The sequence below is a fragment of the Gnatocerus cornutus genome, chromosome 2 (genome assembly GCF_029298725.1).
Source record: "Gnatocerus cornutus isolate USDA-ARS CGAHR chromosome 2, icGnaCorn1.1, whole genome shotgun sequence".
Classification (NCBI taxonomy): domain Eukaryota; kingdom Metazoa; phylum Arthropoda; class Insecta; order Coleoptera; family Tenebrionidae; genus Gnatocerus; species Gnatocerus cornutus.
In genome coordinates this window covers 12,159,857-12,173,182 of record NC_142234.1, presented here as the reverse complement: position 1 = coordinate 12,173,182, position 13,326 = coordinate 12,159,857, and the positions used below count along the sequence as shown (strand labels likewise).

The following is a 13,326-nucleotide window of genomic DNA, read 5'->3' as shown; positions in this document are numbered from 1 at the left end:
AACAAATAAGTAATATTTAATAGCCATAGTCTAAAATGACCCAAAGTCAATTACACATTCTACTTAAGTAAAAATATTACAATTAATATGTCGCACTTGATGATAATACAAGATATGACAGGTAATGGAGATGGTAACTAGCGGTGTGACGATGATGACGGCAACGACAACGATATTTTCACTAACGTCTCACACTTGGGTATGAGTGTTGCTGTGAGCCTGTTCCTGCTCATTAGATCCTGCTATCTGATTGGCTGGCGTATAATACTGCAACGTTAAAATAAATATTTTAAAACAATTATTATTTATCAAAGTTAACAATGAAACTCCAAGCAGAAGACTTCCTAACTTTAGATTGACTACATTAAAAAAATAAGAGCTCTTTCGCAAAGAAGCATGATGTCAAACCATCAACTGAAAAAGTTTTTAAATTACCCTCATAAAAGCGTTTTTAGTCCATGTTTGCGTACTCGTATCGTATTAGCATTCATTATACAACATTGATCGTCTACATTCTGTTGATTTATGGCAACTTTATAATTTGCCATCACGTATAATTTGCATTAAGTGTATAAAGTAAAAGTTACATTACCCTTCCATTATCGATATCCCTTCCAACTCCTATTGTTAAACGAGCTTTTGCTTTCATAGCATCACTGAGAGGTATTTTTGCTCTAACAGCTTCCGTATGCGACTTATAACAAAATTCTATAAGTGCCACCGCTAGAGCAATCATTAGGCCGCCAATTAAAATGTAGAAGATACCAGCAACATTTCCCAATGACAATTCATTTCTTGCTGCGTCCTACAAAAACCCCAGTAACTATAAATTATTAAAATTTCAATCTTACTTGTTTGTCATGTTTGCATTCTGTCCTATCATACCACCATTTGTTAGTTAATTTCGTGAGCTCCCCGTTTTCTTTTAAACTGAGGACAGCTAAATTAATAGCGTCCCTGAAAGCACGCCCGCGTTATTTACGAAGAATATTTATTAACTTACGTGTTTACCTTAAAGGAGAACCTAAGGGAGTCGCCACCCCGAATCCTTTCGCATCTAAATTTCTACCAACTTTCATGGTGTCACAAGGCTCCCTTTCGTTGATATAGTCATTCTTAGGCGATTCTATCAATAATGCATATTTACCTTTTGATGTCCGAACACGTCGAATTCCTTCATCGTAAGTTTTTACAAAGACGTGTTTCCGCGAGTTCATGTATTCCCACATTTTTGAATACAAAGTTATTTGAGATCTCTACAACATTTGCCACAGAGTTATAGAAAATAATCTCCAGTGTTACTACCTTAAAAAAGTCCCAAGTGGCACCATGATAAAGAGTTCCATAGTCCACTTCAGTTTGAGACGCTAAATCTTCTGGAGAGTTAATAGGAGCCACCATTCTTTCCACAGTAAGGAATGCTGCCAAGTTTGCAGTGTAAGATGAAATCAATATAAGAGTAAAAAACCACCAAACAGCTCCCACAATTCTGCCCGAAATGGATCTGGGTGATATATCGCAACCTTGCTGCATAAAAGCACCCAAAGAAAACCATAATGAATTTAGCATTGTAAAATCGTTCGCCATGGAACCATGGGCGTTGGTGGTTTGACCAGGAGGATCTCTGTGTTCGCCGGTTAGATGAAGCAAGCGCCATTCGTACGGCGAAAATCTCGATACGGTAAAAAGAACAATACTAACTCCGACGTAACTAAATATTACACACACCCAGATTTCTTTAGATAGTGGATTCAAAAAGCTGAACACTCCAGGCTTTTGTTTCATTGGTTTTTTTATCATGATGGATATCCCGAGGGACATGAATGGTTTGCTGAAGTCTATTACTCTTTCTCTTTCGGATGTTATTGTCATTGGAGCAATCGCAATGTCAGCTTCCTACAAGTGGAGAAAATTAATCAAACATGAATGCAGTTTTCGGACGTACTTGTCGGACGAGTTCGCCAACCATGCCATCCCACCCTCCTTTAACTTCATGATTTTCAGCTCCATAATTTCCGTCCTTGACAATTCTCAGTTCATCTAAAAGTCAAAACAACCTCAAATCCTGTGAAGACGAAATTTGTGATCTTACAGTTTATGCCCAGTTGTTTGGAAATTAAGATTGCTAGGTCTTTACAGTACCCTTCAAATCTATTGTTTCCTGTTAAAACCTCGCCGGGTTCGGGCGATCGCAACATTATGTAGGGCTCTTCCTAAAATTATTGAAAAACTTAATCTTCAAGACATCGTCATAAAAAAAAATTAGAATCCTTACTACTATTGTCGTCACAATGTACGTTCTATTCTTCTCTATAGAGGAAACAGGTTTCAGTCTTACATATTTAGCAGCCACTGGTGTGAATCCAGTTTCGTCACTCCACTCTGCCACCTTAACCATGGCGCTGTTTATGGTCATTTCAACAACATGTAGAGTGTAGTTTTGTCTTCGTCCATCTTCGCTGAATCTAATTTCACCTGTTAAACCTTCAATTTCAACCTGAAGAAAGTGGATTTGTACAGCTTCGAATGGCAAAGTCGATTCACATTTACCTTTCTTAAGTATCTGGATATTTTATCACCATGTTCCCATGGAGTTACCCATCCTCCTGAAGCATTACAGTCCAAGCCTTTACTACCATTGTTGAATATCTGACCACGACGCATGTTAGTTCTAAATATATCTTGTTTTTTCCGGAGCAATTTGTTGAAAGCTTCAACAAGCACAAAAACTGCGTCATACATAAGAGCAGCTTGAGCAGATATGCTTTCACGGCCTCCGTTTTGATTTGTTTGGGGATCTAGTTTTTTCCAGCTTTCTAAAAAGTCTTTAACGTATTTTCTAGATCCATCCACTATTCGAAAACCTGTGATATTTATTGCGCCGTATTCTATTACTTCGCTTTCCCACCGGTCGTCCATCACCTACAATCATTTTTTTTAAGATAGAGAACATCAAAATGAAAGCAGTCATCTGAAATATACTTACTAAACCAGAGAGAAGATAGTGGTAAGTTCTTTTCCCTAGTGTGATATCTCGGACATGACTTACAACTATTTCCTTAGCCATGTCTGCAGAACAGTCTAAAACTACATACTTATGCTCCCATCGAGACTGTTCTTCTAGTCCTCTGAGGAACTGTAAAGCCTCTGTAACATTGCTTATTCTTCGGACCGTGGATACTTGAAAACTTTCACTTCCTGGCATCAAACCTTGGTATATTTGTTGCAGTCTTAAAAGTCCTTAAAGAGCGAAAAAGTGAACACGCGAGCGCCCTTTGGGATTTTCACTTACCGTCATTTGAATCATACAAATAAATTATTCTCGGCCATCCGTAATATCTCACTGTATCGATAATAGCTTGATGGTACTCAGGTCGCATAGATATAGCGTAATCTAGAAATCCAGAAGAAGGAGCAAGGACCTTTTCAGGAAACCAAGGTGTTACAAAAGGCATTTGAAATGTATTACTATACGAATGTAATGTATCAAAGGAGTCAGGAGACACTGCTCCTAACATTGAAAAGACTCCTCTTTGAAACTGGTTACATACTGAAAAAACAGATCATTTATTATCTGTACCAGTTTTTTAAAAAGATAATAGAAACAGAATGTACTCACTTAAACGTGATAATTTAAAAGCATCCGCTGTATTTATCACATCGACGTAAGCTTGCAATTCAAATCGTCTAGCTGTTACATTTTGATTATGTGCCAGCATGGCAAATTTGAATGCTGTTTGAACTTCATCGGTCCCTTGCTCAAATATAGCACCTAAAATTTTTAATGAATTGAAATATGAAATCCTTATGTAGCCCTCTCGCATTTACCCAAAATATTTCACCTCTTTTATAAATGGAATGAAAATTAAGGACTTTTAGGAAACATTTGTAAATAATGTTCTCCTCTTAGAGAAGCAATTTTGAGTACGTCCGCAGTGTAATTAATTACTCAATGACACGTCCGGTAAACTTTTACACCAATGATTAATTGGTTCAGCTAAACGTCAAATTCCAAAGGCGAAATTTCTGCATTTTGTAAAAGTGCAAAGGAACTATGTATTATAATTTTACACGTTTAATAAAATGTTTTTTCTCTCAATTAGAAGAAAGATAAAATGATTGATAATCCCTGTCTTACTTCTCTCTAGTTTTTTAATATCATTTCTAAATCTATTGCATTTATATTTATTTTATTATTATACAAAAACTTTTGTATAAACCCCTTGCATGCAATTTTTTTGTTGACAAATAGCTAATATATTCGCATTATTCCGAATCTAAAGCGCACACATAACAAGGCTACATCACGATTTAATCAGTTTGTAAAACACGTAAAGTCTACCGTGTCATATAAAAATGAAAAATTAACTAATAACTCAATACTTCTTTTAAATAAAAAAAGGCTTCATTTTACGACCATCAAAATTATCGTTTAGAGTTTCATTTAATCAATTGTATTAAAATTTGTTTCAAATTATTATATTTATCTATTTTAAAAATCTAGAAATTTTGGCGTTTCGGGATCGCTCCTTTTATTTATTTTTTTATTTTATGGTACGATTCACATTAATTCATGCAATTAATAAACACATCAAATTAATTTGTTTGTTTACCTAAAGGAATTTTATCTCCAGAAGCTGAAACACCTACAACTATAAATGTCAACAAAACAATAATCCTGCTGTTAGCGACACTCATGGCTCTAGCCCAGCCTCAACGACGCTGGACCAAATCTAACAAAGCGACGCCCGAGATGCCGGCGCAGTCGCACCTTTGATTTCTTGTCTTCGATCACTTAATTTTCTACAATCAAACTTTATCACTGTATTAAAAAGTATAAAAAGCACGCTGCGGGATATAAATAAACGTAAAATGTAATAGGGTAAAGCGGAAAAAGAATTCTTCTTACTTTAAAACGAAACTAATTAGGAATAATTTTATGTAGCTTTCCAAGTTCTCTAGCAAACTTGCTTTTAAGCTAAACGAATCACAGTAATTAACTCTCTTTAGATAAAAATTTAATGCAACATTTATGTTTAATCTTTGCTTGAAATTCAATTAGAGCGCTTTGTAGAGTTGCATCCAAAAATGTCATCCAGTTCGTGCATTTGCCAAGAAGCGTTTCGTACAAAAACTATTCATTACACAAGTAGGGCCGGTGGCATGAAGATATACACGCAAAGAGCAAAAGTTTCGTTTAAATTAGTTCACTCTTGCCTTGACATATTTGCAATTGCTGTGATTTAATCGCAAGGTTCTTGAAAGGGAGAAATTAAACAACGTCATAACAAGTATAGTATATTATTAACATCTTTTGGTATACATTTATCAATACACTGTAACTATCATGTAGGGATTGGCAACAAATCCATACCTAACACTTTACCCGACAAAAAGTTGGAATATTATTACTTCAGAATTCTCGATTGTCTTGAATTACTGGAATAATTTCCAAATATTTCTTGATCTATAACCTAAGGAATGCGTCTTAAACTTAAGTGTAAAATCCAACAATCCAAGCGTAGTAGAAGTTACATAAATAAATAAAGTGAGCTCATTCGTTGTGCTAACAATGAGGGTGTGCTTTGTTCACATTTATTTCCATGAAATAATAACAATAACACAAATAAATAGATATATAGTACATGTCACAGGGCATTAAATCTCACCTAAATAAATTTACCTCATTAAAATTGATTTAACTCAATTAAATATTCTAAAAACCAGCCCTATCAAGAATAATTTTGTATCCTTAGTATTCTAATCTCAGTATATGTTTAATGTGTATTTTTCACTTTGGCTTTACTTCTGAATTACAGATTCTAGCAAATATGATATGTTTTGGTTATATAAAGGCATATTAAAGCTTTTGGAATATCATATTTAAATGCACCTCTAAAAGACGAATTATATCTAAACACAATCAAGACCAAAGAAAATCATCCGGTCAATTACACGCTCTTTCCTTCAAATTGACCGCTGGATTCACGTTATTTAATAAATATTTTCACAGCAGAAAACGATAAGCTTTAAAAATAAGGTCATGTTTATGCTGAAGTAAACTTTAATTAAAAAATTAGTTTTCTTAAGTTTCTCAACTTGGTAATGAAGACAATGTGGCCAGCACTATGCTTCTACGATTCAATATCACTAACGTGTTGATAAATAAAAATATCAAAATATATAATCTTTGTGTTATAAATTAGTTAAAATTCCATGTATTCTAGTAACTATTCTATCGATTACTTGAACACCTAGCACAATGAAGGATATGTTGCAATAATCTACTTATTCTATTCTGAGAGTTTTAAATTATTATAAATAGTTTTAATAACTTAATCATCACATAATTTAGCGTACCGCTAATTGGAAGTCTACTACAACTAAATTCAATATTACTGTGAGTCCCCAAATAACATTTAAGGCGATCTACAAAATCTGTTTTCTTAAGCATTTACAGGTCTTTTCGCAAAGAGATCGTCAACAACATGGCTGTCTGCTAAAGTACTGATATCTCCAATGTCTCTATCATTTACTGCAACTTTTCTTAAAATCCTCCTCATGATTTTCCCGGATCGTGTCTTCGGCAATAATGGCGCATTTTGAATAACGTCAGGTTGAGCAAATGGTCCTATTCTTTCACGTACCAACAATTTCAACTCCGTTAATAGTTTATCATCAAAAGTAGACGTGTCTGTGGTGGAAATAAAACAATATAAACATTCTCCTTTCACAGGATGAGGTTTGGACACAACAGCAGCTTCTGCCACATTTGGATGTTCAGTTAGCACAGATTCAACTTCAGCGGTTGACATGAGATGACCGGAAACGTTTAACATGTCATCTACTCGTCCGGTTACCCACAAATACCCATCAGCGTCTCTTCTAGCTCCTGAAATTATTATTGATTTTTGCCCTTCGTGACAAACTATTCTTACCATCTCCAGTGCAGTAATAACCGGGGAATTTAGAAAAGTATGTGGTTTCATATCTGGAGTGGTTGTTATATAAAGTTCTCATTATACCAGGCCACGGTCGAGCAAAAACGAGATATCCTTCGCCTTCTCCTTTTATTTCTTTGCCGGATTCATCTAAAAGAGCGGGTTGGACTCCAAAGAATGGAAATGCCTACAAACGAATTACATTTTTATTGGCTTTTGATGGGTTCCATGGACTTACCGCAGCTCCTGGTTTCATAGGAGTTGCGCCAGGAAGTGGAGTCAAAACGTGGCCACCTGTTTCGGTCTGCCAGAAAGTGTCAACGATGGAACATTGTTCTCTACCGACTAGTTTATAGTACCACATCCATGCTTCTGGGTTTATGGGTTCGCCGACGGATCCTAGAACTCTTAGCGAAGACAAGTCAACTCTACAAAAAAGATGATTAAAATTAATTAGAAAATGGAAATAAAACATCGATACGCTTATTAACAGTGCCAAAATTTTCAAAACGTTTTACACATTTTTCCAATCATAATTAAAACATTCAGTTGTGTATAAGTTAAAACAACGTAAAAGTTGATGTGTCTTATTGTTATGTATTAAACCGTAGCCTTGAATTTTTGTGTTTTTTTGTTCCTACATCCACTGGAAAAGCTGGCGACTAACAAAAGAATATATTGACCATTGATCCTCTCGTCAGTAAATATTTGTCAGATTTTTTTTATTGTTTTAAAAAGTTCATAGTCCAACTAAATACTCATTTCTGGTGAATGGATGACGTTTTTTTTAAATATTTGTTGTGGAAAAAAAACTACTTTACGTGCACACCTACCTTTTAACTAAGTCATCTTCAAATTTCATTAAAGCTCTGATGGCAGTGGGTGCAGTGTAAAATTGGTTCACTCGATATTTTCTAGCCACCAACCAAAACCGGTCGTTGTTTGGATAAAATGGAGTTCCTTCGTACTAAACCAAAAAATAAACATGAATTGTCTGGAAGTGTGCCAAATTAAAAATTCATCTTAAAAATTTAATTAACACTTTACATTATTCGTGTTTATAAAATTAATATATTATGATATTAACTACAGACGACTCGTCTGTCTATTTAAGTGAAAAAACAGTAGCCGATCTTCACAACATTTTTGTAGCAGTAAAAAAGCAATCTCATGAATGGTAAGTCAATTCGTGCATACAACAATACAAAATGAATTTTCATTAAAAATTCCTTCAACCGGTTGAAACCCGACTCATCTAAGATTAAACAAGACCTTCGAAACACAATCAAATCCATCGCTCTGACAGACATTATTGATTTTTATTATCTATAATTAAATCTGATTCAATAACCATCAGCCGCACAATTTTTCCATGCATGAAACTTACCAATACTGATGTGGCTGCATTTGCAAGAGGTCCATAAACCACATAAGTGTGACCGGTGATCCAACCAATATCGGCCGTACACCAATAAACATCATTTGGTTTATAGTCAAACACATATTTGAATGTTGTAGCAGCATACAGTAAATACCCTGCAGTAGTGTGTACAACCCCTTTCGGTTTTCCAGTGGACCCACTTGTATACAACATAAAAAGAGGATCTTCCGCTTGCATCCATTCCGGAGGACAATCGGTTGAAGCTTTAGGAACTATGTCATGCCACCAAACATCACGATTTTCTTGCATCGATGTCTAAAACATTAAATTTAAACATTCGTACGATGCGAGACTGAACTAGATATACCTTGTTACTCCGATTTTTTGGAGCCCCCGTTGGTGAAGTAACGCGTCCTAAATGTGATACAACAATACATGTTTTTACATGGTGGTTCTTCTCAGCACATTTGTTCATAGCTTGATCACAGATATTTTTTAAAGAGAGTAACTTTTCTCCTCTCCAGACTCCATCAGCAGTTACGAGGACGTTAGCTTCGCAATCCAATATTCTTTCTGCGAATGAATCCGCTGAGAATCCAGCAAACTAGAAAAAAACATTCGAGTAACATTGTGGAGGAAGAATATTGTAAAACTGTATTAGAAATAAATAAAATATTACCACAAGTGAGTGGACCGCGCCAATTCTTGCACATCCTAGTAATGTAACGACGGCTTCTAATACCATCGGCATGTACACCGCGACTCTGTCTCCTTTTTTTACTCCTTGGCTGCGGAGAACGTTTGCAAATCTGCAGACTTCTTCTAAGAGTTTTTTGTAAGTTAAGCGGCTGTAGTCGTCGGGGTGGTTTCCTTCCCTGTGATAAAAAAACGTCTTTAATTTTGCAAATTTTCAAAGACGTAAAAGTCGTATGATGTTTTATATGCATCATCTACAATTTAATTTAGGGCAGTCCACAATGTTATACAACCATATTCAATGAGTTCAAGAGTTGCGTGGTTAATTTATGTAACGATGCGACCACATTTCAATCAACAATTCATGGACACAATCAATTTGCAGGAAACAATAGTAATATAATAGGTACCCCCACGTTGCTATAGTTCGACCAACATTCCAATATGTATTGTATTGTCCACTCTAAAAATACTTAAAAATGACATTCGTATTAAAGTATTAAACAACTTTTTTCTAAAATTATTATGAGAGCTATCTTTTGTTCTGTAATTTTGTTAGTCCATTCCAATTTTTTAACAAAAAGACATAAAATTTTTTGGTCTGCTCTTAAAACAAAAATTTCTGAAAAGTATCTCCCCATTTCCTAGAACTCTGTAGTTTGACACATTTTACAAAAAATGTTAAAAATTAAGTTTGCAAATTTAACTCCTTGTTTGTATAATCGTTACAAAGACGTCACACTCTTATCGACGATATGGTGTAGTTTAAATAAATGTCCTTCGCTTCCCATTGCGTGTAACAAGGTTTTGAATCGCCATAGGTTGTTGGATCCATTAAAATTTATATTGTTATTTACCCAATTTTCTAGAAATACTCCTTATTGCATAATAAATTTTATTTGACCAATTAACTATAATGTGAAATCGTATTCACAAAAAAAAGCTTTATTTGAGCTCCTTCAAGGAGAAACCTGTAATTACACCGACACGCGTGCTCAACAAATAATTTGATTTTTCTTTTGTTAAACTAACAAGTTCATTATTAATACTCGCAATTTAAAAAAAGTCAAAGGTCGAATTTTTCTACATATTTTAATAATTTTAATGATGATGTGTTAATTTCCCAGGCATTTATATAACACATCTGCTGAGTTTATCACTGTAACACACATGCTAAACTCGTGGTGTTATTTTGAATGAGTGATGTTAGATTCCGATGCGTAATAGGCACTTCGAATTTTTTGAATGCATTTCTGATCCAATTTTTGTACTCTTTTCCATTTGGTAGAACAAAAACAGACAACTTGGTATATTTCCAGCTAGAAAAACTTTAAGCCGGAATTTATCAACATGAGTTGCCCACGCCATACCATAGATAAGTTTATTTATCTCATTTTGACTTTCTTTATACAAATGAAACAGTTATTATGGTTGTGAACGAAACATGTAAAATCGTTTAATAAAATATGTATGCGTAATTGCAACACATAGATATATTTTAAAAACAATTTGTAATCTGTCAAAATGATTTTATCAAGGAGATTAGAAGCGAAATTAATAATAATTTTTACTGCAGTTAAATCATCTGCATAAAACGTTAAAAATTCCATAGTAAGCTAATCCGTTCCAAGAACAAAAAAATATTTTTATTATTTATTTATTCAAACAATTCATATGCCAATATGCTGAATCGTAAATCCTTGATAAATTCTTGAGTACATCATAATTGTATTATTGTTCAGTTTTAAAGCATAAATTATTTTTCGTAAATTGCACTCTAAAATTCATAGCCGTATTATTGTGTACTTAGTCAAAAAATAATAATTTATTATCAGTAGTCCAACGAGGCCGCAAGCCTGTTCGTTACCATTTATTTCGCACGAGTAGGAAACAAGATTTTTTTTCTACAATCGCAACAAAATGCAAAATATAACGATAAATAAGTACTTCAAGTGACAGTTGAGACAATTATTTTAAATTGGCACCTATTGGACAGAATTTCCACACTGTTTTGGGGTGCGGATTCAATCACAAAAATCCAGTGTTTTCCCCAGGTTGAAATTTGGCAAATCGGCGCGAATATGCGTGAAATCTAACAAAAATCGATAAATAAATGTTACTGCTTACTTACAATTGTTCATTTCAGTCACTTTTACTTACTTGAGCCAAAAAGAATGTCATTTTAAAATTAAAATAACAAACTTTATATAGCGATTGTAGAAATTTGCAAAATGCAGTACGACAATGATTATTAAAAATGCCTCAGTTACCTGTTTTAAATAGTTATTTTTGTATTGTATACTTTTTAGTAATAAAATAACCTACATTTTGTGTTATAAACTGGGCCATAAACTGTTAAACATGTGAGTTGATTACACTTGTTTATCTGTTTCCTGTGAACTGTGTATTACATGTCCATTTTCTGCTTCAATTTCACTATAAATTTCGACAATAAATTTTTAAAATGTAGGTATAGATGATATAGATAGAACTTTAATTAAGGGTTACATACAATTAATTGATTGAACTTTATTCGATTGTTTTCTAGCAAATCCGACAAAAGTCTACAAATTAAACATAAAAAATTAAATCTTGTTTACCATACTTTATAATTTTCTATTCTGCTTTTTAGCAAATATTAAATATTGACAAAAAACGGTAATAAATTACTTATGTCTTTAAGTTTTATATCTAGGTCGGTAGGTAAGCAGATTTTAAAATTTCATGCAATAATTTTAAAAATGTGATCTTGTAAAAATTGAGTAATATCCACTAATTTTTTAATTTAAATGAAGTATGACAAATCGCATGCGCTCGCAGTAACAAAAAAAAGTCATATTTTTGTGTTTTTTTCATTAAAATAAATAATTATATCATTTTTATTATTAGTAAAAGTATCCTAATCATATGGTCATTCAATGACATTCATAAATTCTCTCCACGACCTCTGATAACAAAAATCAATACCCAGTTGTAGACTAACCGGCGCCTTTAGGTTGTCATGAATTTACTCTCTACTGATCCTTAAATAAAAATTTCGCAAGCAAACTTACCAATAAAATGCCACTCTGTCCCCATAACCATTTTTTACATTTCGATCCAATAAATTGTAAGCAATATTAGTAGTTGCACCATCCAACCATTTCGTATAAATCGGTCCTTTCCTAATATCAAAATTATATCTAAAGAAGCTGTTAATATCAATCGGATTTTCCCAATGAAACTGCTTGGCTATGTCCCCCCAAAACTCTTCGGGGTTATCAATCGATTTTTGATACATTTCTTGATATTGTGCAAAAGACGAAACGTATGCATTTTTGGACAACGTTGAGTTGGGAAGGTAAACCGATTTTTCTGACGGCATTATGCAGTCTTTAGTACAAATTCACTTGGTGAACCTATTGTTTGGAAAACTGGATCGTAACTAGAGGACGAGCGATTGCGACGACCAGCGCCAGCGATTCGCTCAAAGGTGAGTACAAACATACGTTTGCGCACGTTCCGGTGTACTGTGCGCTTTATTCTTTTTTGTACACTTTTACTTTAGTTTACTACTTAGAATAATCACGTGATTTTAAATCACACATCAAGATAAAGAAATTTGAATGCAGCATGAGTGTACATTTCGTGTGACGAGCTGGGTAGTAATCAATAATTTATTATGTATTTAAATTCATTGATTATTATTTTTTTTCCCGGCGCTAAAATCTCGGAGATATAAAGTCAAAGACCACACCGCTTTCCGTTGCCAAGGGAATGATAATGAAAACAAAAAATCCGTGCACATTTTTTGTTGTTCTCCTTAAATGTTTAAAAAAATAATTAAAAAAAAAAATTCTAATCTATTTTTTAATCCAGTTTAATATACTCATAATAAATCAGTTTTGCTCAATACTTAATCTTTTAAGTTGGCACAGGTCTAAAATAGTAATAAATAGTTAAGTACATTAAATTCACTGTATGACTTTAGGACTTTATAGAACTAACAAACTGACAATTTTTAATTTTTTTTAATACAGAGTGTCCGGAAAGTCACGCACTGCCGTGATACTATATAAATCACCGGAAAAATGTTAAAAAAATCTATATCTTTACTTTTTCGAGATAATATAATTAATTGAAGATTAAAAGTTGAATGCCAAAATTAACGATTTCTGCGCAATAATTTCACGTTCAAATGAATTTGTTATCTAAAGGACATTTTGTGCATGGTGCAAAAAAAATCGAAAAAAATTGTGAAAATTCGCTGACCTACTGCGAAAACAGAAAATATGTAATTTTTTTAACATTTTTTGGTACTTTGGGAGA

General features: G+C 33.6%; 2 protein-coding genes across 2 annotated transcripts; both read right to left on the bottom strand.

Annotated features, from left to right (window-relative positions):
* Positions 1-4,737, bottom strand: LOC148179088 (glutamate receptor 1-like). Its single transcript, XM_088030305.1, has 13 exons — positions 4,614-4,737; positions 3,620-3,772; positions 3,293-3,550; positions 2,987-3,240; positions 2,551-2,922; positions 2,276-2,497; positions 2,093-2,213; positions 1,946-2,040; positions 1,306-1,896; positions 1,012-1,256; positions 852-957; positions 593-805; positions 1-267 (listed from the first exon to the last, which is right to left on the bottom strand). Exons 1-13 carry the CDS (start codon positions 4,696-4,698, stop codon positions 190-192), a joined length of 2,793 nt encoding a protein of 930 aa, XP_087886431.1. The 5' UTR covers positions 4,699-4,737; the 3' UTR covers positions 1-189.
* A 548-nt stretch (positions 4,738-5,285) lies between these two features.
* AcCoAS (acetyl coenzyme A synthase) lies at positions 5,286-12,526 on the bottom strand. Its single transcript, XM_088030356.1, has 8 exons — positions 12,072-12,526; positions 9,002-9,197; positions 8,690-8,926; positions 8,329-8,637; positions 7,775-7,908; positions 7,180-7,369; positions 6,939-7,128; positions 5,286-6,892 (listed from the first exon to the last, which is right to left on the bottom strand). Exons 1-8 carry the CDS (start codon positions 12,380-12,382, stop codon positions 6,447-6,449), a joined length of 2,013 nt encoding a protein of 670 aa, XP_087886482.1. The 5' UTR covers positions 12,383-12,526; the 3' UTR covers positions 5,286-6,446.
* Between the last annotated feature and the right edge of the window lie 800 nt (positions 12,527-13,326).